Raw genomic sequence first — 25,195 nt, forward strand, 5'->3', positions numbered from 1 at the left:
ATGCATCGAGGGGGGTTTTCTGGTCCTGTGTGGTGTGACGGGGCTGCCATAGGGAGTGTTCCGCCGCCCCTGCCTTCAGGTGCCGGTAGGATCCGGGAGGAAAGGACCGGCGTTTTAGAACCCGGCCCAGGCCTCCCCTGCGTGGCTGTGACGTTGCTGCGCCCCGCCCACTCCGGGTGTTGACGCGTGGCCACGCCCCCGCGCTGACGTCACCGGCCCCGGTTCCCTCTCCGGGGAGCGGCGGCGGACGCGCGACTCCCACCCCCTCCCCTCTCGCGTGCTCTCCCCTCCCCAGTGGTGACCGCGACCCGACCCTCTACAAGGCGATGGCCCGCGCCCCGAGCGCAGGCTAGTGCGCCTGGGTGCCCGGCCATGGGCTGTATCGGCTCTCGGAGCCCGGCGGGTCAGGGTAAGAGGCGGAGGCCGAGCACGGGTTGGGGAGTCAGGCTGCGGCCGCCGGTGCGCGGTGCGCGGGCCGCGGGTGGGTGGGGGCCTTGAGGAGGGGGCCGGTGTCGGGAGAGGGAGGAGCCTGCACCGGGAGGCGGGCCAGGCAACAGGAGGGAGCGGGAATGAGCGGGGAAGGGGCCAGACTGACTCGGGTGCGCTCCCACGGCCTGCCTGCTTCGGGGTGGTGCAGGGCAGACGCGTGGTCTCGCCGCCGGCCGCCGTGCGCCCACTGCTCAGGGTGTCCGGAGACGCACAGCCCGGGGAGGGGCTGAGCCGCCCGAAGCCCCCCCACCACTCCAGCCCGCGGCGACCGGCCTTGAGCGCCCACACACTCACACTCCCTTCCGCCTACACCTCTGCCTTCACTGTCCTGGGAGTGGCCCTGTGCTGGGAACCTGCTTCTCCCAGCCGTGTCCCCATCTTCTTAAAGTGGTAGCCTTTCAACCCCGGCCAAGTACCCTCCCACAGAATTTCTGTCGGACATTTACTCCCCGTTTCGGAGTCAGTTGGCGCGGGGGGACTGAGGCTCCGTTTGGGGCACCTGTGAACACTGAATCACCTCTCACTTATTACAGTTGCTTTAATTTCCTGCCCCCATCAGCAAAAGCAAATCACCCTACTTTGTGGAGGGAAAGAGGAAACCAGAGGCGGCCATCAGGGCTTCCTTCCCGCAGTGCTGACCCCTGCTTGGGCCTGGGTTTCCGTGGGTGGCCGTGAGCACCGGGCCTAGCCCGAGTCCTGTGCATCTGAGGTTGGCCAGCTTCCTTTACTCTGGTGTCGTGGATTTTTTCCAAGCCTCGGGTCAGGCAGGGCTGGGTTCGGGATGGGTCCTGGGCCTTCAGGGAAGGTGGTCAGTCACACAGGCCTTGGTGTGGTTGGTACTTGATGTTCTTTGGAGCTAAGAGTGGCTGAGATTTGTACTTCCCTTGAGGAATTCTGGGATTTGTAGTCCTAAGTTAACCTCGTGGCTTTTGAAGCTGAGGAGCAGCTGACTGCTCTGATCCCTCTGGCCCTGCAAAGGCTTGGAGTTCAATAAGTCATCACCTCCTCTAGTCAGGGGTGAGTTTGGCTGACCTCAGAGCCCTGGTTAGGTACCAGTTGGGGGCCAGGGATGGCCTGTAACCTGTCTTCCTTCTGGTTGGTAGCATTTCTGGGGACCACCAGCTGGCTGAGGCTCAGGGACAGAGACGGCTGCTCCAGCTAAAGGTCAGTTGTGATGTACATTGCCTGTTGGCACTGTCTAGGGGATGGGCCTCAGCTCCCTGAGCCCCAGAGAGCTTGGCTGAGCCCTGGTACTCCCACCTTCTCAGAGCCATGAGGCAGGAATGTTCTCCTTATGTGACTAGGCACAGGTTCCAAATGGGGAGGGGACTGGCTCAGCATCCGGAGCCAAAACAGGAATAGAACTGGGAGCAGAGCCTGGAGCGGTTCTAGGCTTTTGGTTCTCTGCATCAACACAGCCAGCATGCCTATGATTTCTGTGCTGGGCAAAATGTTTCTGTGGCAGCGTGAAGGGCCTGGAGGACGATGGACTTGTCAGACAAGTCGCAGAGGTGAGACCAGGGATCATGGATGTGGTCTGGGAGATAATGGGAAGCTGAGCAGTAGGGGCTTAGGTGGAAAAGGAAAACCACTCTGGCTTAGATACTGGGAGCCAGGTTGAAGCAGCGAGAACCAGGCTGGGGCTGGACAGGGCATCAGGAAATGGCTTCAGGGGACAGGGGTGAAAATCAGAAAAAATATGCTGAGTTTGTCAGAGAAGAAGAGTGAAGAGCTGTGGGCCAGCCGAGGCTGGTGAGAGTAAAGAAAGCAGAAGAGAGAGGAAGGCAGCACACCTGCAGAGGGTCCAGGGTGGTGGCAGTGGGGGACAGCGATGGCGGAACTCAGTTGCTTTCCAAGAGGAATGGGTAGGCTGGGAAATGGGGAGAGTCAGAATTTATCATCCTTTGGTTTCACGCCAGGGTTCTGACAGCAACATTTATCCAGACCAGGAAGGTGGCCAGTGGGCTGCCCCAAGGTGGCCCCAGGGGCCTGAGGGCCAGGGATGTGTGGGATAGGGGCTTTTAGAGATGAGGAAAGCACCTGGTGGGCGCTGAGCTTCTGGAAGGTGGAGGGGGGGGGTCTGAGAAATGAAATGGCAATACTGGATGAAAATGGGGATCTTGGCAGAGGTAGGGGCGCAGCTGAACAGCCTTTCCCCTTCCCCTCAGTGTCCTCGGACCCTGCGTGGGCTGTGGAGTGGATTGAACTTCCTCGGGGTCTCTCTCTATCCTCCTTGGGATCTGCTCGGACCCTCCGAGGCTGGAGCCGGTCCTCGCGCCCTTCCTCGGTGGACAGCCAGGACTTGCCGGAGGTGCTGGGCCCCTGGTGGTGGGGGGAAGGAGGATGGCATCCATATAAAGGGGATCTGCACTCCCCACCCCCGCCTGGCCAGCCTGCTTCTGGCTCCCTTTTCCGGAGAGCGGAGGCGCTATCCCGCGGCGGGCCGGGAGGCCGCCCCCGTGCCGGTCTGCTCTGCTAGGCACTGTGCCAGCGGGCGGCGAGCTCGCGCCTTCGGCGCTGACGTCAGCGCATCCCGGGCCGTATCCCGGGAGACCCTGTTGCATGGTGATGGGTTGCCAGGGAGACATACACCTTTTCTCTGGGCCTGGGCCGCAGCTGCGCGGAGCGCCGGGCACGGATGGTGGCGGCTGTGGGGAGCGAGGTGAGGGAGGGAGAGCCAGCCAAAAACACCCAGCAGGTGCTCCTCCCCCTGGGCCTGGCGGGAGGCTGCCGGCGCCACCCTGGGGCCCTGTCAGCCAGGTACCCAAGGGGAGGGAGCGAGGGTGGGCCTCGGGTCAAGGGGCAGTGTTGACTGTCCTTGCGAGGGACAGGAACGTGATAGTGGAGAGCCGAGCAATGCCGGGGAGGGGCGTGTGCCTCCCAGTTCCTTCAGTGATGGAAACATTTGCTGGGGCTTGTCAGGGAGCGCTGAGCCAGGTGCAGGGTGGAGTTAGGAACTTAGTGCATCCCACTTAGGCCTGGCCGTCGGGAGCTCCCTCAGGAGACAGACAAGGGCAATGATAGGGGCGGGGTGGGGCAGAGAAGAGAGAGAGGCCGTGGGCTGAAAGCATTACTAGCAAGCTGCACTTGAGAGAGGCCTTAAGTGATGGCAAGCATTTTTTCAGGTAAGGATGGCATTCTTGGCCTAGAGGAAAGCCGGGTTCCTTTTCCTGGAGACAGGTGTGCTGCTTGCTGACAGGGACTGGTAGAGAAGAGTTTTGTTTTGTTTTGAGACAAGTTTTGCTCTTGTTGCCCAGGCTGGAGTGCAATGGCACAATCTCAGCTCACTGTAATCTCCGTCTCCTGGGTTCAAGCAGTTCTCCTGCCTCGGCCTTCTGAGTAGCTGGGATTACAGGCACCTGCCACCACACCCAACTAATTTTTTTGCATTTTTGGTAGAGATGGGGTTTCTCCATGTTGGTCAGGCTTGTCTTGAACTCCTGACCTCAGGTGATCCACCCGCCTTGGCCTCCCAAAGTGCTGGAATTACAGGTGTGAACCACCACACCTGGCCTGAGAAGGGGGTTTGATTGGGCAGAGGAGATCAGTGGTGGATTCCAAGGAGGCCAGGAAGGAGGCAGGGGCATCACAGAGTGAGGTCCTTCAGGGCCTGCGTGTGATGCCTGCACTAGCCTCACGGGCAAACTAGCAAGCTGCACTTGAGAGAGGCCTTAAGTGATGGCAAGCATTTTTTAATGGGGGGAGCCGAGACAGGATTTTAGAAGCAAGTAACCGTCTGCACTCCAGGAAAACTGTTTACATGATATCTTACCTCATTCATCCAGGCTATGCATTTTAAAGAGATTATTCTGTATTAGGTGGTATGCTAACCACTGGGCACTACAGTGACCAAAACAGACTAAATTCCCCACGAGCCAAAGACCAGTGAGGGAGACCAAGAAACAGGAAATGCGAAAGAGATCATTATCGCCCACTACGATTAAAGGCCACGAATAGGGGACACTGACAGAGAGTGATTTGTTAGAGACAAGAGGGAGGACAGACCACCAATAGGGGGGCCAGGAAAGCTACTCTGACAAGGTGGTATTTCAGCCTAAACTGGAAGAATGAGAGAGAGCCAGCCAGCCATCACAGCAGTCTGGGGAAGACATGAGCCCCACTCACTACACTTTGGCCTGGGAAGAGAGCATGGGATTGGAGGAGGCTGTGGGACACCATTTCTGCTGACCTGGGCAGGAGGCATTGAGGGCCTGAGAAAGGGCAGTGGAGTAGGAGTAGGAAGGACAGGGTGGGAGCTGGGAGTTTGCAGGTGGAATCATTAGGACTTATCAACAGATGTGGGCAAGCAAAGCCTAGGGGAGAGTCGATGGTATTGCTGAGGCTTGGTGCCAGGCTGGATGGGAGAATGGTGGGTGATGCACAGGAAAGAGCTTAGGGAGCAGGGCCAGACATGCGGAGAAGGTGTTGGTGTTTGATTTCCATCTTGCTGAGTTTGCCCGAACAGCTGGAATGCGGGTCGGAAGACCAAGAGGAGTGGGTGGGGGCGAGGGGAGGGGACTCTTAAAGCCCTGGGTGCTACACTCTTCTCCTCCCTGCTCTTCCCTCTCCCAAGAGGTTCCACTCATGGTTCTTCATTTCCTGCCCTGCCTCTGTCTCCTCTGGGTGCCAGGAAGGTGGAGGATTAGCTGAAGTTTTGCTTCCTGGGGCCTGTCTGAATCTCCATTGCTTTGCAGGAGGACAGAATTCACCTGTCCTAGCTTCTCATCTTACATTTCCCTGTAGCCACTGGGACATAGGCGCTGTTCCCTCCTCATCCCGTCTCCTCCTCATGCCTTGGCTGGGTATGGGCATGTTAGAGGGAAGTTCATTGCTGGCAGAGGGGCACTGACCTTCTAATGGTGTCACCCAAGGTGAATGTTGGAGACACAGTCGCGATGCTGCCCAAGTCCCGGAGAGCCCTAACTATCCAGGAGATCGCTGCGCTGGCCAGGTCCTCCCTGCATGGTATGCAGCCCCCGCTCCCATGTTTCTGGCTTCTCTGTCCTTTCTCCTCCCTTTCGTACATTCCCTCTGGAACTGTTTCCTGTGAGCACATGCTGGGGTCTCCCCTTTCCTCCATCGCTCAGATGAATCCCACCCCTTTCCCCCACCTAAAGGTTCACGTGGACCCTAACTACTGCCACCCTTCCACCTCCCTGCCCAGGTACGCCCTGGCCTGTTCCCTTACCAGGCTTCTCCACTCTCCCATCTCCAGGTATTTCCCAGGTGGTGAAGGACCACGTGACCAAGCCTACCGCCATGGCCCAGGGCCGAGTGGCTCACCTGATTGAGTGGAAGGGCTGGAGCAAGCCAAGTGACTCGCCTGCTGCCCTGGAGTCAGCCTTTTCCTCCTATTCGGACCTCAGCGAGGGGGAACAAGAGGCTCGCTTTGCAGCAGGTGGATGGCAGAAAGGGGATAAGCTTAACACTGGTCACAGGGCAGCTTCCTTTTGTCTCCTTGGGTCTGACGTGGGGGTTGGAGTCTTTCCACACCCTGTTTCTCCTCTCTCCTGACTCCAAGCCAAGCCCTAGACTTAGCTCACCTTCTCTGCTAATACGTTCCGTCCCCATGACAGGAGTGGCTGAGCAGTTTGCCATCGCAGAAGCCAAGCTGCGGGCATGGTCTTCGGTGGATGGCGAGGACTCCACTGATGACTCCTATGATGAGGACTTTGCTGGGGGAACTGACTCAGGTGAGGGGCAGCCTGTGCTAGTGCTGTGGAGGACCTGCTTGATAGACCTTGGGGCTCATTCAGAGCCGTACCCACATTCTCAGCCTGTGGGAGGGGAAGGGAGAGAGGGACAGACTCGGTCCAGGGAGGTCTGGACACTCAAGGGTCAGGAAGGCTATGCACACTTATGGGTGGGAGATGAGCGGGCAGAAATGGGTTAGTTCCTTTCCTACAGGTGCTGACGCTTCTCTGCCTGTCTGCATGGTTGTGCCTTGCAGTCCTCAGAAAAAGGGGAAAAAAAGCCAGGTACAGTGCCTCACGCCTGTAATCCCAGCACTTTGAGAGGCCGAGGCAGGCGGATCCCAAGGTCAGGAGTTCAAGACCAGCGTGGCTAAAATGGTGAAACCCCGTCTATTAAAAACATAAAAATTAGCTGGGCGTGGTGGCACGCGCCTGTAGTCCCAGCTACTTGGGAGGCTGAGGCAGAAGAATCGCTTGAACCCAGGAGGTGGAGGTTGCAGTGAGCTGAGATTGTGCCATTGCACTCCAGCCTGGGAGACAGAGTAAGGCTCGGTCTCAAAAAAACAGAAAACAAAACAAAAAAAAGCCCAAAGACTTCAAGGACACCTTCTGTGCAGTGATGTCTCAGGGAGGCTTTGCAGATCCTTTGCCTCTTCCTCCCTGAGGCAGCCTTCTGGCTGGCTGTGGCTGGGCAGAGAAGCTGCAGTGCACAGACCAGCCCCTTGCAGAGCTGCAGCCCTGGGTCAACAGGAAGGCATGCTGGGCCCGGAACACCCACGGGGCCAAGTTGGCTCCAACTCAGCATCCTTGCATTCCAGCCTGTGGGCCTTGCTCTGGACTGTGCTTGCAGAGGGGACCCCGCAGGGCTCTGCAGCTGTGTTCAGCCCTCCTTTCATCTTTCACTCCCTAGACCACGTGGCTGACTTTCTCTGTAGCTTCTGGGCTCAAGTCTCACAGGCCACCATTCCCCACAACCTCTTTCTTTGCCTTTGAAGATTACCTCTACCAGCCCCTACCCCTCCAGTGAATTAGCAAGTTCTCCAAGGCAGGCAATACATGAGAGCAGGTTGGAGACTGCAGCTGTGGTCTGGAGGGCTGAGGTAGATGTCTGAAGGCGGGATGGAACCTTAACCCACAGGCATTTCTGTTTGATTGAGTTCCAGGCCTGCTTTGACCCCTGGGGTAATGATAATAACTAACGTTTATCCAAGGCTGCTACTAGCCCGTGTGGAATCTTTGTGCAAATTAGAAAAAGGCGCCCCTTTCTCTGGCAGGCCAGGGCATGCTGCTGAGTGAGCAAAGCATGGGCTAGATTTTGCTGTCTCTCACTGCCTTGGACAGGCCCCGTGGTGCAGTCAGCAACTGTACAACCATATGCAGTGGTCCCTGCATTTCTTGTTCTCATATTGTTAGAATCTCCAACCCACCATTAAGGAAACTGAGGTCTCAGAAAGTTGTGACTGGTTCAAAGTTACCCAGCACCTATCCACCGCCCCCAGAGCTATGCCAGGGATGGAGTGGTGGGAATGTGACCAATGGCAGTCGAGCTAGCAAGGCTGTCTTCTTTTCTGTTCCCCTCACAGACCTCGCTGGGCAGCTGCCCCTGGGGCCGCACCTCCAGGACCTGTTCACCGGCCACCGGTTCTCCCGGCCTGTGCGCCAGGGCTCCGTGGAGCCTGAGAGCGACTGCTCACAGACCGTGTCCCCAGACACCCTGTGCTCTAGCCTGTGCAGCCTGGAGGATGGGTTGTTGGGCTCCCCGGCCCGGCTGGCCTCCCAGCTGCTGGGGGATGAGCTGCTTCTCGCCAAACTGCCCCCCAGCCGGGAAAGTGCCTTCCGCAGCCTGGGCCCCTTGGAGACCCAGGACTCCCTCTACAACTCACCCCTCACGGAGTCCTGCCTTTCCCCCTCAGAGGAGGAGCCAGCCCCCTGCAAGGACTGCCAGCCACTCTGCCCACCACTAGTAGGCAGTTGGGAGCGGCAGCGGCAAGCCTCTGACGTGGCCTCTTCTGGGGTGCTGTCCTTAGATGAGGATGAGGCAGAGCCGGAGGAACAGTGACCCGCCTCATGCCTGGTGGCATGCATCCCCTGGCTGCTGCTAGGGGCAGAGCCTCTATGCCCAAGTGTGGGCTCAAGGCTCCCAGCAGAGCTCCGCAGCCTAGAGGGCTCCTGGGAGCGCTCGCTTCTCCGTTGTGTGTTTTGCATGAAAGTGTTTGGAGAGGAGGCAGGGGCTGGGCTGGGGGCGCATGTCCTGCCCCCACTCCGGGGGCTTGCCGGGGGTTGCCCGGGGCCTCTGGGGCATGGCTGCAGCTGTGGCAGGCAGTGATGTTCATGTTTGTAAACCCAAATGCCACATGCACATTTCCTCCTCAGATGATGTGGACCACTAAGGGGGTGGTTGTGACTGGGCTGTGGGGGGGTGCGGAGGGAGGGGGCCCAGCCACCCCCCACCCTCCCCATGCCTCTTTCTTCTCTGCTTTTCTCCTCACCTCCGAGTCCACGTGCAGTGCTTGATAGACTCACCCCACCCGGGGGCCGGCTGCTGCCCTCCCAGAGCCTATGGGTTGAGCCGTCCCCCAGGCCCCTGCCCAGCTGGGCTCGTGCTGTGCTTCACCTCTCCATCGTCTCTAAATCTTCCTCTTTTTTTCCTAAAGACAGAAGGTTTTTGGTCTGTTCTTTCAGTCGGATCTTCTCTTCTCTGGGAGGCTTTGGAATGATGAAAGCATGTACCCTCCACCCGTTTCCTGGCCCCCTAATGGGGCCTGGGCCCTTTCCCAACCCCTTCTCGGATGTGCGGGCAGTGTCCTGGAGCCTCCCAGCCAGCCGGGCTGCCCACGTTCAGGCAGAGTTCTCCGAGAGAGCGGGCGGGCAGGTGGAGGAAAGACTGCCTCTAGTTGCCACAGAGCTGGGACTTCCATGTTCTTCTAGAGAGGGCCACAAGAGGGCCACAGGGGTGGCTGGGAGTTGTCAGCTGATGCCTGCTGAGGGGCAGGAATTGTGCCAGTGAGTGACAAGCATGGGGGAGTGTTTCTCCTTGGGGAGGGAATGAAAGGCCAGCACTACAACAGCACGGGGCCCCGCCCCAGCCAGGGTGTTGATGAGCACACAGTGGAGACTGGCAGATCCTGCATTCCAGGGTCACTGGACTCTAGGTTTTAATGGTTGTGGGGCGGTGCCTTGTAGGCTTTGTCAGGTAAGAGGGCCCAAGGTAAGAACGAGCGCCAACGGGCACAAGTATTCTATATATAAGTGGCTCATTAGGTGTTTATTTTGTTCTATTTAATAATTTGTTTTATTAAATTAATATAAAAATCTTTGTAAATCTCTATATACATCTGGTCATTGGAAGTTCCAGTTATAAACCCATCTTAGTTCTGCCCCTTCCCTCAAAGGGGGAACAGGGGTCAAGTGACCCTAACCCCATCCTGCAAAGCTTGCTGCAGGTGGGCACTGGGTCAGATTCCAGGCAGGATGAGCTGGGAGAAGCTGGCACCCCAGGTCTGGAGGGGGATAGAGCGCAGCCTCCGGCTACAGCTGTCCCCTGCCTTCCCAAGGCAGAAGGGATGAGACGCAGATTCTGGGCTGATGGCCTGGCTAGTGCCATCCTAGGCCACCCATGAGGGCTTCATTGGCATTTGTCGTCACTGTCAGAAGGGCTGCCCTCCCGGGGGAGGCCATGACGGGAGTGGGGCCCCCAGAGTGCATGCACCTCAGTAGTCTCCGTGTCACTGCTGCTGGTGGCACTGTCTCGGAAGCTGGCAAGGGGCGGCCGGACCTTCACACCCTGTGCTGTGACGGAGCCCTCGATGGCCTTCCGGAGCTGGAAAGGTGAGAGGGACAGATGTCTGGACCCAGAGCTCCCGGCTCAAACTCCTCCCCGCCTCTCCCCAGGTGAGCCGACCTCAGCTTCCGTAGGCCACCATCATCTCACCTCCTTTAGAGTAACGATTCCAATGAGTCTGCCAATACTGGTGACATATGCATGGTCCACTCCCAGCAGCGAGAAGATGGTGTGAGTCTGCAGTGTGGGAGAAAACAGGTTGGACTTGATGGACAAGGGGCAGCTCTAAATGACAGGCTACAGGGGGCCAGGACGAGGTTGGCATGGAATAGAAGGAGTGCCACAGATTGGGAGAGAAGGAGACCACCGGACTGCTGGAGGGAAAACAGTGACAACTGTAATCATAACGAGAATGTTTCTGTGTCCAGGCCTCAGAAGCTTGATACTCCAAATCCTAATGTTGCTCACGCGGAGAAATAGGAGGGGGGAATAATTCTTAGTCCCATGTTAAAAAGGGGGATGGAAGACAGAACTGCTCACACACGAAGTCTAGTGATTGGTTGGGCTCCGGGCTAGGTCTTAAATCATCATTTCATTTCAGTGCTCTCCTGAGAACTCAGCATTAGGAGAAGCAGCATGGGGCTCCACAGTGAAGTGACTTGTTCTGGGTGGATCATCAGGAATGGCTGTGCAGCCCCAGTCACTTTCCTCACACTAGATGGGGATGCACAGCCCCACTCCTGTTTAATTGCAGATATACCCAAAAGGGAGAGCCCACACCCACCTGAAGGGCCCCCAGGCCTGAATCCTGTGTCTCTCACTCTACTGCTTCTCAATTGCCCTCCCAGCTCAGTGGCCAGGTGTGGGGGCTCTCCCCTCCTCTGACCTCCCAGTCTTGGTCTGACACATGCTATGCCTCTCACACAATCTGCCTTTTCTGGGGTCCAAGCAGCATCCCAAGTTCTGCTGAGATGCAGCTTGCAGTCCCGGAGGACCACAGGCATCCCATCCTCCCATGCTTTGCTTGCTTTGAGCCCTCCCCTAAGCTTTCAGATATAACCACCAAGGCTTCAGAAACTGTCAGCCAGTACTCCTTGTGCTTTAAGTAGATTTTCTTGGGGCCAGATGTCTTGAAAAACCCTCTCCTGACTCAGCAGTTCCTGGAATTTTTGGCCTATCATTTATCTCACTGTTCTGAGTTTACTTCTAAGCCTCCTGGCTTAATGTTTGGATCAAGATGAGCAGTAATAACAGCTTCTTCTGTATCAATTACTCAGAACTCATTTAAATTGCCTGAATACTTTTTAAATGTTCTTATACATTTGAAATTCTTCAGGGAGGGATTTCCAGAACTTTCCTAAATTTCTCCACCCATAGCATGACAATACTTAGAGGGGCGAGAAGTTCAATTTTAGAATAAGCTCTTCTGGGCGCTGTGGCTCATGCCTGTAATCCTAGCACTCTGGGAGGCCGAGGTGGGTGGATCGCTTAAGCCCAAGACTTTGAGACTAGCCTGGGCAATATGTAAAACCCTGCGTCTACAAAAAGCAGACGTGGTGCGTGCCTATAGTCCCAGCTACTTGGGGGTCTGAGTTGGGAAGATCACCTGAGCCCAGAAGGCAGACGCTGCAGTGAGCCATGATCATGCCACTGCACTCCAGCCTGGGTGACAGAGTGAGACCCTGTCTAAAAAAAAAAAAAAAAAAAAAAAATCTGTGTTCCTGCAATACAGATAACACAGTTGTCATGTGGTTAGCAATTCCTCCTCCTGTCTAACTTGAGTCCTACATGCTACACTTTAGCTTAATTTCTTTGTCTGACTTCAGAGGGAAACGTTTTTATTATGAGGTTTCCTGTTTTAATAATCTCTTAGCCTTGTCTCCTTCTGGTCAAATAACCTCTCTCTGCTTCTTCCAAGGAGCCTATTAAATAGTTCCCTTGAATTACCTTTTTTTCCACAGTCCTAATCAGGTGAGCTTCTGGCAGGCAATATGCCTTTCAGGTTTGCTAACCACTTGCCCCTGGTGGTCACCAAGCCTTACCAATTCACATCCTGAACAGCTGGCCATGCCAACCATCCTCACAAAGACCAGGGCTGCAACAGCGTCATGGGTTCTCCTCCTCTCTGGCTCCCCTCCCTCCAGTCTGGCCCTTCTTATCCTATGCACTTCGTTAAATGTGCCTGCAGCCCAGACTCCCTACAATGACCCATGAGACCCTTCTCAAGCCAACCCCAGCCCGTCTTTATGCCTCAGATTCCACTGTGCACACCAGCTTCCAGCTTCACAATCACTTATCTTTGTCTGAAAACATTCATTTCTTCCGCATTTCAGCTCTTCTCTCATTACAGTTTTTTTTTTTTTTTTGAGACAAAGTCTCACTCTGTCACCCAGGCTGGAGTGCAGTGGCACAATCTTGTCTCACTGCAACCTCTGCCTCTTGGGTTCAAGTGATACTTCCACCTCAGCCTCCCGAGTAGTTGGGACTATAAGCATGTGCCATCATGCCCAGCTAACTGTTGTATTTTTAGTGGAGACAGGGTTTCACTATGTTGGGCAGGCTGGTCTTGAACTCTTGATGTCATGCTCTGCTCACCTCAGCCTCCCAAAGTGCTGGGATTACAGGTGTGAGTCACTATACCCAGTCTCATTACAGTATTTTAATTTTAGTTAAAAAAATTTTTTTTCGGCCAGGCACAGGGGCTCATGCCTGCAATCCCAGCACTTTGGGAGGCCGAGGCAAGTGGATCACTTGAGATCAGGGTTTCGAGACCAGCCTGGCCAACATAGTAAAACCCCATCTCTACTAAAAATACAGAAAAATTAGCTGGATGTGGTGGCATGCTCCTGTAATTCCAGCTACTGGGGAGGCTGAGGCAGGAGAATCACTTGAACCCAGGAGGTGGAGGTCTCAGTGAGCAGAGATCATGCCACTGCACTCTAGCCTGGTGGATACAGCGAGACTCCATCTCAACAAAAAAAAATTTGTTAGAAGACAGTCTTACTATGTTGCTCAGGTTGGACTTGAACTCCTGGGCTCATACAGTCCTCCTACCTCAGCCTCCCAAGTAGCTAGGGCTACAGGTGCGCCACCATGTCCAGCACACGCGATCTTTTAAAATTGATCTCAGTGTGAGTGGTAGGAGTAGTGACAGTAATTCCTAACGTACGTCACATACTTCCTGTGTGCTAGGCTCTACTGTAGGTGCTTCACATGTTTCAAGTCCTTTAATTCTTAGGAAACCCAGTGAGGTGTGATCCACAATTCAGATAGGGAAAGGAAGCACAAGAGAGGCTCAGAAACTTAGCAAGGCACACAGCAAGCTAGCATGCAGCAGAGTGGGGTTTGGATTCAGGTGGCCTGGCCCTCGCCCCAGCCCCCGCTGTGGCCTTTACCATTGCTTCTCCATGGGTGGCTCTGAGTGAGTTACTCACTAGCTGCTGCAGTGATCCCTGGTTGCAGGGTTCCGAAACAGTCTCCACTGTATTCTCTCTCTTATCTGAACGTTCCCCTCCTGAACTGAATCGGGGACTACCTATTGATTCCTCAGGCCTGTAAGGACACTCAGTGCTGATCTTTGTGTTCTTATCACTTCTAGTTCTCTGTACTTTTGTTAGTTGGTTCCCCAAGGCTTCTTCTCTTCCTCTGATTTTTAAGTTTGTAGCAAATATCGACTTTGTTCTTTTTCATTTAATTTAAATAGCTATCACGGAGCCCATTGGAGGGCCCATACTTCTTGGGCCTGGGAATAGTGAACAGGCAGGGAGAGGAACAACATGGCCTTCTGGAAGAATCCTGGGAGCAGGGCCAGGAAATCTGGGCTCTGGGCCTGACTCTGCTATGCTGACTTAGGCACAGGACCCCCCTTCACTGCATGCCTCAGTTTCCCCATGCATTAACATGGTTAAGGCCACAGGCTTTTGAGTCAGACCATCTTGGATTCCAGGCTCAGTTCTGCTACTTACTTTTTTTTTTTTTTTTTTTGAGACGGAGTTTTGCTCTTGTCATCCAGGCTGGAGAGCAGTGGCATGAACTCCACTCACTGCAACCTCCACCTCCCATGTTCAAGCGATTCTCCTGCCTCAGCCTCCTGAGTAGCTGGGATTACAGGTGCCCGCCACCACGCCTGGCTAATTTTTTGTATTTTTAGTAGAGACAGGGTTTTGCCATGTTGGCCAGGCTGGTCGCAAACTTCTGACCTCAGGAGATCCACCTGCCTCGGCCTCCCACAGTGCTGGGATTACAGGCATGCGCCACTGCGCCCGGCCAGTCTGCTACTTATTAGCTGTGTGTCCTTGTGTGACTTGCTCAACCTCTCTGAATCTCAATTTCCTCATGTATAAAAACTTGCTAATAGTGTGGTTGTGATGATTAAACACTTGAAGAGCTTAGCCCAGTGTCTGGCACATAGAAAGCACCTGAAAAATGGCAGCATGGTCACCATCATGGGCCTGAGGAGTAAGGAAGGTCACTGCAGAGAGCCTCGGAGGTTCCGGGAGGAAGGCTGTGAACAGAAGCTCTCTCAGGCCGACTCCCTTTCTTCTTGCCACTGCACTGTAGTTTGCCACTTATCCGAGGACTTACACGTTCCTTTATTACCTTTTGCCTTTTTGTTTCTATCTTGTCCCCTGTGCTTCCTGCCTCAGTCTCCGCTTATCCATGCCATCTGGCTCTTAGGCACAGCTTGTGTGTGAGCTAAATGCCCCACATGCAGGTTTTGGGCACATCTATCTGCTTCCTATCGCCTCCCTCAAGCCCCCAGTGCTTCAAGGCCTGTACATTATGCCTGTCAAAAATTTAGCTAAAATACCCCTTGGCTTCTGCTGGTCCCAAGAGCCATTTTGCCAGCTTTCTGGGTGGCCTGAAGATGCCCAGCCATGCGGGCTGCCCTCCTTGGGAGTTCTGGAAGCAGAGAGCTCCTGGCTGCCCTGGTGTCTGCCTCGCCCACCACCAGCAGCCTACTCAGCTCCTCTGCCCACTTCTGCGGGCCGCTTTGCAGTTCTGCTGAGCCATCTTCCTGCATCCCTACCAGTTTCCCCTTGGCCCACAGTAAGTCAGACGTTCTGCGGTCTGACATTCCAGGTCCCCCACTGGGTGCTTCTCATCTTTGTTTATCTCTCCTCTGCAGTCTCCCCACCCCTACTTGGATATTTGTTAGCTTGTATATTGCATTTTCTTATCCTGCCTGTTTCTCACCCATATTTTCCCACGTGGGTGTATCAACCTTGGGCTCTGGTGGCCTCCTGCCTAGCCCTGGCCCTGGCCTGGCCTTCTGGCTTCCACCCAGCTCAAGCCCTGTCTTTGTTGCTTCTTTGGTCCAGAGTTCCCTCGAGGGCAAGGCTGGGCAGGAGAAAAATGATGCCTGGCTCCACCACAGAGCAGGAGGAGGCTGCTCTCAGCCTCCCATCATCCAAGAAGTATGTCTAAAAACATCTCAGCACTGAGCCAACTCCTTTCTCCTCCCTCCTTCCCCGCTGGCCTGAGTCCAAACTTGCAGGGGGACCAAGATCCCTACTGTGTCCTCCTGAGAGCCCAGACCAGCCCTGGGCCAGGCTGTTGGCCCTACCTTGTGCAAAGAGGTCCGCTCCACCAGCTGGAAGGGAGCAGGATCAATTTTGCAGTCACTGAAGTTGACAGGTTCATCTAGTTGCTGCTCCTCCCACTCCAGAATCTGAGGGGAAGAGACTAGGCGGGTTAGGGAGAAGGTGGTGCCTGTAGCTGACCTCGACCTCCCTGCAAGCTGCCTGCCCTTTTTCCAACAACAAGGTCCCTCCCATGGGGACAGCAGCCAAGATGATAACACACCCAGGAAGAAACAGGGTCCAGAGTCCAGTGGCACCTTACCTCTTCTGGGCTCATCTCGCCTTCCAGGTCCAGGTCACTCTAGGAGAGAGGAAGGGAGGCTGGCAGCTAGGGGCTCTGGAGTTTATCCAGCCAGACCCTGCCTCCCTGCCCGTGCTCCCGAGCTGCCGGAAGAGTGGGCACACTTACAGCTAGGGAGATTCGGACCCGCTTCGACTTGCGCTTCTCACAGGATTCCAACTTCTCCAATTTTTGTCAGAACCAAACCAGAGAGATGAGGAGTTGGGGTTACAGGGAGAGTGAGGTGAGGGGAAGTGGTAGAGCCCAGGGGAAGGGCGCAGCGCAGGGCCTGAGCCAACAGCAGGGAGGGCCGAAGGGCAGGGAGAATGGAGGCAGGCACTGCAGGGTTAATGGCAGCAGGGAGAATGGAGGCAGGCTCTGCAGGGTGGTCTCCTCATTGCAGAGGGAGCAGGGGACAAAAGCAAGCTGGGAGGAGAGGCCCCAGCCACTCACCTCCGAAGCAGCCTCCGGGGGTGGACTGCCACAGAAGAGGCTCCGGAGGGCGATGCCTCCCGATTCTGTGCTCCCTGTGTTCCCAAACATAAGGCCCCAGGGGGCAATGTCATCTTTTGGGGAGAGGACTGGGAAAGGCAAGGAAGGTGGGGGAGAGGTACCCTAGTTCCAGCCCTGGCTCTCCTCCAGCTGGGATGTACCCCAGCAACAGGGCTGGCCAGGGACTCTAATGGATCTCAGCAGCTTGGCTCAGGCTCTATGAATGACAGAGGAGAGATGGGCTTACTTGTGGGACTCTCTCCGAGGTTCCTGGTGACACTGGGCCCTCTCTTGAGTGCAGGCTTTAGGGGCTTGTGGGTCTCCCCCCGGGCTGCCGGGAAGCCTGAGTCTTCTGTGTTCACCTGCATGGGCAGGAAGGGACCGGTGGGCCATGGTCCCACCCCACCCTCCCAGTCAGTCCCCAGAATGACATGTAAGATGTGTTTGTGGCTTTTCCTCTCACCTGGAAGCAGACAGAAGCCTCAGGGCTAGGGGCACCCTCCTGCTCAGACGGTGGGGAGGTCTGGGTGGCTCTGCGCTCCCGCATGTACTGCCGCCGGCGGGCTGGGCTCAGCTGGGCCCCCAGCAATGCCACCACCTGTGAGCGCTCGATGGAGCCCAGCAGAATCATGGATTCTTGGTGGAACAGGTGGAAGGACCCAGTAAGCAGGAGCCCCTCAACCCCTCAGCCCCTGCTTTCTCTCACACTCAGAGCAGGGCCTGCATACAGCCCACACCCAGAGGGAAGCCCCCACCTGGCAAGTGCTGTCCTGTTCCCTTTGGAACCAAGGAGACCGCTCCTGAGCTCCCTGCCCCTTCCTGAAGCTTCAACCCTGGGAGATGCCCCTAGCACCTGGGCCCCCTCCTGGCCTCACCAGGGGACTCCACTAGGGCCAGCATTCGGCCCTTGGTCCTGTGCAGTGCCAACCGCAGGTCCCGGAAGGTGCAGCTGAGGGCCACGTGGGGCACATCCCGCACCATGATGTCCTCCACTCGCACCCGGTACTGCCTGGGGGCCAAGAGGGATGCCTGGTTTACGGTCCACATGAGGAGCATTCCCAGAGCACTACCATCCCAGGGCCACAAGGAAGGCCCCACAGCCCAACCATGAGGACAGGGCTAAGGGCCCAGGGGTGCTCCCACCCTTCCTTCTGAACAGCAGGGGCCAGCTACAGCCTCTCCGTGTGTGGATGAGGGTGGCTCATCTCCCAGCTTCATGGCTCAGGCCCTTGCTAGAGGTGGGTGTAGGGACCTAGGGTGCCCTCTGTCCCTCACCCACGACCCCCCCCATCCCCCAGCCCTCCGTACTGGTGGCGGCCCCAGCCCAGCTCAGGCAGGTAGGGCAGTTTCTTGATTCGGATGATGCTGTCATAGAGGGAGGGCTGTAGACTCTGGGCGACCGCGTTGGCCAGGATGACGGCGATCATGACCGGCAGTATGTGAGCGATCTGGCCTGTGAGCTCGAACACGATCACAGCCGTGGACACGGTGTGTGTCACCGCTCCTGCCAACGCAGCCGCCCCTGTGGACAGTCACACTCAGTCTCCTCAGGGTGCCCAGGCTCCAGAAGACCCTCCACAACCAGGTCAGGTCCTGAGTGGGTCCCTCAGGGCTGCCGGGTACAGTCGTGGGACCCGGCCTGTGTATCTGAGGGAAGCCGGGTTTCTGCCAGCAGGGGGCACCAGAATCTCATCCTGTGACCAGGGCGCGGGCAGGGGGTCTTGCAAGGCCGACTGAACCTGAGGCACTCACCAACCACCGCGTAGCCCCCAGGCACAATCCGGTAGGTGCTGCTGTCTGTGTGAATTCCATCTGGGAACCAGGCGGCCATACTTTCACCCACCAGACGCCCAAATGCTGCTCCTTCAGGGAGGGGGGTGGGAAGAGAAAGAGGCAGTGGAGGGGGAGGGCGGGGGCACTAGGAAGAGAGAAGGTCAGAGGGTGAGGGAGGGGCCGGCGGGTCATTCAGAGCAGGGCACAGTCCTGCAAGGTCGGGGTTCGGGCTAGGGCTGAACCAAAAACCCACTCTTGGGCAGCGGGATGGTCGCGGGCGGGGCGGGGGGTGGGGGAGTGCAGGCCAGTAGAGCAGGCAGCTTAGAACTTACCAATGACGAAGACAGGCATGAAGGCCCCACAGGGGACTGGGATGGTGGTGGCCAGGGCTGACATCCAGAACTGCAGGCAGGGGTGGGTCAGAGGTGAAGAGGCTCCACCTGGCCCCAGGCAGCCCCCAGCTCCAACCCGGGAGAAGGCTGCTTCGCTGTTCAGGTAGGCGTGACCCTCCCAGCTACCCCGGAACCCCCAGGCCTCCCAGGTGAAGGGAAGGGACAGACTCTGGAAGATGACTAGGGTTCAGATCATTGCTCTGCCCTCTAGCTGGGTGACTCTGGGCCAGCTACTTCACCCTCGTGCTTCAACTCCCCACCTTTCAAATGGGGATAATAGTGCCTTTCCCATGGCACTGTGGAGAGGCTTCGAGGAGGGAACACTGCGTGGCAGGTGCTTAGAAGGGCAAGCGATGTAAAGGTTAGCAATGTACACATGAGGAGCCCACCTTCATGAGAATGAAGATGACCAGGGTGAGGAAGACGTTGGCACGTGGTGGGCTCCAAGCCTGTGAGGTGCTGGGTGGTTCTAGCTCCTCCACCAGGCCCTGTCGGACCCACGTCCGATTGTCAAACAGGGTGACCAGCGTCTCTTTCTGTGAGAGCTAGAGTGAACAGGGTGCCTCAGGCCAGGGAATCAGCAGGACGAAGGGAAGAGGCCCATGGGGGCTGCTGAATGCCGTCCAAGGGAAGCCCTGTTCTGGCTTCGGTTACCTGTCCAGCCATGAACTGTCCAAAGCCTGGGGGGAAGGTCAGTGTGGAGATGAGCAGGGTCACCAGAGCCGGGAAGAGCAGGCGCCTAGAGTCGTAGGTTTCACAGCATCAGTCGTGGGTGGCCAAGGGCTGGGTGCCCTTGCATATCTCAGGGCTGAGGTCAGAGCACAGCCTTGGCTCTTTCATGAAAGCACTCAGTCCTGAGAGGAGGCCCCCTTTGCTGTTTATGGTATGATGGCCCCGAGGGTGATGGTGGACTGTGGTTATTCTAAGAGCAGGGGTCTGACCCACAGGCCTTTCTCTTGACCCCTGACGCTGTAGGTGGGCAGCAGCAGCGGGTCCATCCCCTGAACCCTCCCGGGGCCCCCTGAGTTGTTATTCCACCCTCCATCCTCAGAAACCCATCTGAAGGGCGCGTTGTGTGATGGGGTGGGGAAGTTTCTGCCTCTGCCTGTCTCTCTGTGGTGACTTAGGGTAAAGGTCAGTGTTGGGGGAAGCTGGGGTCACTCATGGAGTTGACCAGAGGTTGCAGGGAGCAGGTTCAGCTGGTTGCCCTCTCTCTGAAGGATATCAGTCCCAAGGGAAGTCATGTCTCAGGCCTCCCCACTCCCAATCCTCAGGGTCACACTGAGAGAGCTGTGTTCTGAAGACAAAAAAATCTCAGCCAGGCAAGGTGGCTCATGCCTGTAATCCTAGCACTTTGGGAGGCCGAGGCGTGTGGATCATCTGAGGCTGGGAGTTGGAGACCAGCCTGACTAACATGGAGAAACCATGTCTCTACGAAAAATACAAATTATCTGGGCATGGTGGTGCATGCCTGTAATCCCACCTACTCAGGAGGCTGAGGCAGAAGAATCGCTTGAACCCAGGAGGTGGAGGTTGCAGTGAGCTGAGATCATGCCGTTGCACTCCAGCCTGGGCAACAGAGTGAGACTCTGTCTCAAAGAAAAAAAAAAACCTCATCCATCCCTATGGGTCATGGGGGGAACTGAGGCTCGAACACTCCAGAGAGCACTCCTATATATAGTCTCTATATACGTCTCTTTTTACTATAAACGTAAAAAGTGTCAATTTTCAGGCAATTCATGTGAACATAAAAATGTTCAGTCAACACTGCCAGCTGATTTCTCAGCGGAGTGCCTGTTTTGACTGGGCCGCTCTCTCACCATCACTGTCCCCTGGCCTACACGCAGCCCCCATACAACCCAGAGCAACCTGGAGAGGCACTGAGAGCCACTCACTTCTTCATGAGGAAGCGGTTGATGGTTTTCTGCTTCCGCATCACCTGGACAATCTTCCGGTTCAGGTAGACAAAGAGGGCTCCACCGAAGCCGCTAGCGATACTGGAAAAGGAAGAGGCGCCCAAGTGAATGCGCGTCCTCTGGAAACCCCTCCTCTCCGACACCCCCAGCCCCTCAGCTCCTCACCCAATGACAGCAAAGGCCGGCAGCTCCTGCAGGTCAAAGGGGAAGTCCAGCCGGAACCGGGTTTTGAAGAGGGCCGTGATGGTCTCTACAGGGAAGAAGAGCAGAGGGAGGCACGCCTAGCCTCCTGGGCCCCCAACCTGGCACCATCTCAGGCTGCCCTCAGCCCCCAGGTGCCCCACCTTCATCCCGGTTCCAGACTGCCAAGACCCGGAAGATGAAGGCACTGAAGGTGGCGGCAAAGAAGCCCCGCCAGTAGTTCCGCACCGCGAAGAAGGTGGAGGTGACCTCGATGCTGAAGAGCACGCCTGTGAGGGGGATGGAGGCCGCCACTTGAGTCCTGGGACTGGCCTGTGGCCTCAGACCCAGATGAGAGGGGCAGAGGAGGAGAGGCCAAGGGCAGGGTTATGGGGCTGAGCTGACCTGGGATCCCTCCTACCTCCAATCGGCGCCGCAAAGCAGCAGCCCACCCCCACGGCACAGGCGGCAGCCAGCATCTCTGTGTTCCGGGATTCATTCTGGTGAGAGTGGTGGCAAGAGGGGGTCAGCCATGGGCTCAGCAGCCTCTGCCCTCCACTGTCCCCAGGGTGCCCCTTACCTCATAGATACCCCCAAAGAGGGAGAGGAACTTGCTGAGAAGGGCGGCACACAGGCTTGCAATATGAACAAAAGGGCCCTGCGGGGTGGGGCGGGGCAGGCGGTGAGTCGGGAGGGGCCCGCCCTGACCTTGGCCTGCCTTCTCTTCCGCCTGGAGGAGCTCCTTCATTCCTCAACCTGCACTGACCTCTTTGCCAAGTGGCATCCCGCTGCCCAGGGCGCAGGTCAGCCCGATGACCTTAGCGACAAAGGTCTTGAGCGTGAGGTATTCTTTCAGCACCACGCCGCGAAGGATGGTCTTCATCTCAGGGATGCCAGAGCCTGGGGAGGGAGCAGTCTCAGGAGAGGCATTTGATGTGCCCATTTCAGGGGTCCCGCCTCTGCCCTCCCCTTCTCTTTGAATGTACCGACAGCCTGAGGGGCCAGGATCTGTGTGAATCCAGCTGAGAAAGTGATGAGGACGACCGGGTAGGTGACCCAGGCCAGGTACTGGAGCAAGATGCTGGCATTCAAGCCCCGGGACATCCACTGCTGAGCTGTGGGAAGAGGACCTGCTGGACCCCCAGGACACCCCCACTGCTGGGCTGTGGGAAGAGGACCTGCTGGATCCCCAGGGTACCCCCACTGCTGAGCTGTGGGAAGAGGACATGCTGGAACCCCAGGACACCCCCACTGCTGAGCTGTGGGAAGAGGACATGCTGGACCCCCAGGACCCCTATTGCTGGGCTGTGGGAATAGGACCTGCTGGACCCCCAGGACACCCCCACTGCTGGGCTGTGGGAAGAGAACCTGCTGGACCCCCAGGGCACCCCTACAGCCTGGCCACTGGACCACACTGATATGACAACCCGACCCATGGAATACCACACAGAGTCTGTGCATGGGGGAAGGAAAGGGTCCCTGAGAGCATTCACTGGGACAAAGCCAAATCTAGGCCAGAGGGTCGCTTGGAACGGGGAGGCAAGAAGCTGTGCCCTATGGGAGTGGCCAAGATTATGCCCGAATCTGGGCAGTCAGACTGGCTGGGGAAAGTGGTCAGTGGCCAAGAAGCCAAGATGCCTTCCTCCATGTCTAGACGAGTATGGCATTGAAGCAGGAGGGTTCTTCCCAGTTCTCCCCTGCCAGCTCTTGCCCTCACCTTGTAGACAGGCAGCAATGGCATAGTCCATGGCCCAGCTGACCAGTGCCATGAGGAGCCCCAGCAGAACCAAGAAGATCCAGTCTTCACCAACCCTGGATACTAGGAACTTGTGGCAGCGGACAGAACAGACTGGGTGCAGGGAAGGGAAGAAGCAGGAGGTTGGCACCAGAGTGCTCCTACCCCTTTTACCGCCCCCTCAACTGCGCTGTCCCCCATCAGCAGCTCTAATGGCCTCTGGTCCCTTCAGCACAGCACAGCACAGCCAGGTCCCCTGCCCCAACCCAGTTCTCACTGCGGCATCGGGCGCAACGGCTCCGTCCATATTCCAAGAGCTCTGGGGCAGCCCGAGGGGAAGGGGGACCCTTCCAGGGCTCAGGTCCTCCCAGGCGAATCCGAGCAGCTTCCTCTTTGGCAAAGGCCCCGAGGTCCTGAGTGTACCGGCCATACATCTGGAGCAACAGTGGGGATGGAGGTGTTCGAGGTCATGGGCCGAGTGGGGATGCAGGGAGGGTTCTTAGAGCCTCCACCCCCCTCTCCCAGCCCCCACACTGGGTATCCCTCTCAGAGGCACAGTTCCGATTCTGGCCTGTGGTGTGGGAACAATGCACATTGCAGACTGTGGGGGCTGTCCTGGCCAGATGATGGGGACAGCCAAGGTACAGGGACACAGCTCTGGGGGTGGCAGCATAATTGGTCCTCTTCTCACAGGCCTGGGGCGGAGGCACTGAGGAGGAGTGAGAGGGAAGGCCCCAGAGGAGGAAAAGATGGAAAACCTGTGGCTCAGTCTAAAAGTGGGAGGCGGAAGGTCAGGGAGTAAGGGGTGATCGAGGGCACATGGGCAGCAATAAGAGCCTCGTGGAGCTCGGGGCAGCTGAGTTGCGCCCAGGAGCAGGCGAGGCCCCAATCCTTATCACGTTCCTCCTGGGCCTCTGGCCTGTGATGAACTCAGCTGCACCCCTCCCAGCCACCCTAATCCCCTTGTCCCCATTCTCAACCGCCACCCACACCGGCCTGCCAGCCCAGCTAGGAGTGGAAAGCCTCTCGCCTAGGGTGGGTGGAGAGGTCTTGGTGGCCTCAGCCCCACTCTGGAGCTGCACTGAGCCCAGCAGTGGGCTGGGGGACAGTGGAGGCTGTGGATGGCTGGGCTGCAACTATGGATGCTGGGGTGATGGGACGGGAGAGTCGCCTGAACCAGGGCTAGACCTGCCAAGCTGGGCGTGTGTTGGGGGCGGGGAGGAGTAGATTCCGGCTGCCACCCGCAGAGCTTCGGGACACAAAGGGCTCCTGTTGGGGCTGGGATGGGGGGGAGGGAGGGAAAGATAGAGAGGGTGAGAGATAAAGAGTGAGGAAAGGGCAAGCAAAGAGAAGAGAGGGAACTAGGGAGGAGAAAGGAAAAGAGAAAAGGCAAGGCGAAGAGACGGGCAAGAGAAAGAAGGGATGACAGTGGAAGAAGTCGGGAGGAGGAAGCGAAGCACAGAGAGTGTAAAAAGGCAGGCACCGTGTAGGAGGAGGGAGGCGAGTGGGAAGGATGAAGGATGGGACGGGAACGGGGGAGGCTAGAGCTTAGAGTGCCTGGGACAGGGCTGGCCCCTGAGAGCTCATTCCAGAGACAGCTGGAAGGGACGGAGGTGGAGAGGTGGCCAGTGCAACAGAGGCACCAGGTACCTGGCTTCCTTGACCACGCTCCTATCCTGGTCTGGGCAGACTGACAAGTATCTCCTACCCCATCCCAAGGGATGGTTCCTTTACTCAGACCTACTCCCACCTCTCCCGGCCATCCTGATTCATCCAGCTACTCTCTCCTAACTGGGCACCTCCCAGACTCAGTTATAGCCTCTCTTCCCCAAGATGTTCCCTCCCTGCCACCTTTCTGGGCAAATTCCAGCCCAAACTGGTAGGGGCCCCTTCCTTTCTCTAGGGTTCGGTCTTCCACCTCAGTGACATGGGGGGGGGGGTCACGTGGCTTCTCAAATGCCAAGTAACAATGGGGGCAATGAGTCAGCTCAGAGCCCAGGACCCCTGCTTCTAATGGGGTCAAGTGACACACCCTGGGGTGGGTGGGGGCTGGCTACCCCGTGTCAGAATGGACAAAGGTCCCAATTCCCACACCTATTCCTGCTTCACCCACCCTCCCTAAAGCTCCTGTCCCCCAGAGTGGCAAGCCACCTTTTTCCAGAGTCAACAGAAGGACTCCTGCCAACGCTGGGTGTGGAGCCCTCAGAGGTAGGGGCTGGGGCTGACCCTCTTACTACACACTGGATTCTATGCTTAGAACGGTGCCAGGCGCATGCCAGGGACACAGGGAATGTCTTGGGTGGCGGAGACAGTGGCGTGGAGAAAGTTCAATGGTGTGAATGGTGCCGCGGAAGGGGCAGTGGGTGCTGAGACTCAGGCCCAGGTGATGAGGGGAGAAGCAAAGAAAACGTGTGTGTTGGGGGGTGAAGGGAAGGGCACCTGAGACAAGTACCTGGTGTCCTTGTCCTCTGTAGGCCCTCAGCCTCAGCGAGAAGCCAGCATGCATCTTTCCATCCCTTCGGCCCCGCAGCCTCGGACTTCCGAGCCTCAGTTTCCCCAGCTCAAAAGGCTGGGACGGGATTCAGATAGGCCCTCGGTCCTCGCGCTGCCGAGGGTAACCTGGAGCAGCGGTCCCGGAGCGCACTCCGCGGGCTGGGCTCGGCTTCACTTACCAGGGTCTGCTCGTACTGCAGCGCCCGCGGCTCCATCCCCTCCTCCGCTGCCGCGGCCGACGCCATCTCCCTGCACTGCCCTCTCGCCTCCCTCCGGGGCTCGGGCTCTGCCCTCTACTCGGCTTCCGGCCCGCAGAGTCAGCGCCGGCGGCCGTCCCGTCCCCGCAGCCCGGGAGACCGAGAGCAGAGTGCGGCGGGCCCGGAGCGGGC

At 57.3% G+C, this 25,195-nt stretch overlaps 2 protein-coding genes across 11 annotated transcripts; one reads left to right on the forward strand and one right to left on the reverse strand.

Moving 5' to 3' along the window:
* The first annotated feature begins 220 nt into the window (after window positions 1-220).
* Window positions 221-9,508, forward strand: FAM131A (family with sequence similarity 131 member A). 5 transcript variants are annotated; one of them, XM_078350385.1, is made up of 7 exons: window positions 221-1,506; window positions 1,593-2,000; window positions 2,658-2,800; window positions 5,361-5,454; window positions 5,705-5,887; window positions 6,066-6,182; window positions 7,766-9,508. In XM_078350385.1, exons 2-7 carry the CDS (start codon window positions 1,913-1,915, stop codon window positions 8,239-8,241), a joined length of 1,101 nt encoding a protein of 366 aa, XP_078206511.1. In that variant the 5' UTR covers window positions 221-1,506; window positions 1,593-1,912; the 3' UTR covers window positions 8,242-9,508. The 5 variants fall into 5 exon arrangements, with proteins under 5 accessions (XP_078206511.1, XP_035131176.1, XP_078206510.1 ...); XM_035275285.3 differs by having other exon boundaries at window positions 1,593-1,653; XM_078350384.1 differs by having other exon boundaries at window positions 221-409.
* CLCN2 (chloride voltage-gated channel 2) lies at window positions 9,447-25,177 on the reverse strand. 6 transcript variants are annotated; one of them, XM_035275278.3, is made up of 24 exons: window positions 24,986-25,177; window positions 22,591-22,747; window positions 22,296-22,427; window positions 21,565-21,693; window positions 21,345-21,478; window positions 21,159-21,236; window positions 21,000-21,078; window positions 20,743-20,868; window positions 20,564-20,648; window positions 20,378-20,479; window positions 19,137-19,221; window positions 18,872-19,027; window positions 18,423-18,492; window positions 18,070-18,180; window positions 17,626-17,839; window positions 17,193-17,326; window positions 16,781-16,953; window positions 16,565-16,679; window positions 16,279-16,352; window positions 15,955-16,005; window positions 15,808-15,846; window positions 15,530-15,634; window positions 10,114-10,200; window positions 9,447-10,002 (listed from the first exon to the last, which is right to left on the reverse strand). In XM_035275278.3, the coding sequence occupies exons 1-24, from the start codon at window positions 25,049-25,051 to the stop codon at window positions 9,808-9,810; spliced, it is 2,697 nt and encodes an 898-aa protein (XP_035131169.1). In that variant the 5' UTR covers window positions 25,052-25,177; the 3' UTR covers window positions 9,447-9,807. The 6 variants fall into 6 exon arrangements, with proteins under 6 accessions (XP_035131169.1, XP_002807616.2, XP_035131170.1 ...); XM_002807570.6 differs by having other exon boundaries at window positions 15,955-16,008; XM_035275279.3 differs by lacking the exon at window positions 24,986-25,177 and adding an exon at window positions 24,766-24,904 and having other exon boundaries at window positions 15,955-16,008.
* Between the last annotated feature and the right edge of the window lie 18 nt (window positions 25,178-25,195).

This window comes from Callithrix jacchus, chromosome 15 (assembly GCF_049354715.1).
Source record: "Callithrix jacchus isolate 240 chromosome 15, calJac240_pri, whole genome shotgun sequence".
Lineage (NCBI taxonomy): Eukaryota > Metazoa > Chordata > Mammalia > Primates > Cebidae > Callithrix > Callithrix jacchus.

Coding starts and splice junctions, on each gene's coding strand:
- FAM131A (XM_078350385.1), top strand. CDS start 1,913: ATGCCTATGATTTCTGTGCTGGGCAAAATGTTTCTGTGGCAGCGTGAA. Junction 2,001..2,657: donor TTGTCAGACAAGTCGCAGAG/GTGAGACCAGGG, acceptor CCTTCCCCTCAG/TGTCCTCGGACCCTGCGTGG. Junction 5,455..5,704: donor GGCCAGGTCCTCCCTGCATG/GTATGCAGCCCC, acceptor TCCCATCTCCAG/GTATTTCCCAGGTGGTGAAG.
- CLCN2 (XM_002807570.6), bottom strand. CDS start 25,051: ATGGCGTCGGCCGCGGCAGCGGAGGAGGGGATGGAGCCGCGGGCGCTG. Junction 17,327..17,625: donor CTGGGCTGGGGCCGCCACCA/GTACGGAGGGCT, acceptor CTTGGCCCCCAG/GCAGTACCGGGTGCGAGTGG. Junction 16,353..16,564: donor CCTCGGAGAGAGTCCCACAA/GTAAGCCCATCT, acceptor TTGGGAACACAG/GGAGCACAGAATCGGGAGGC.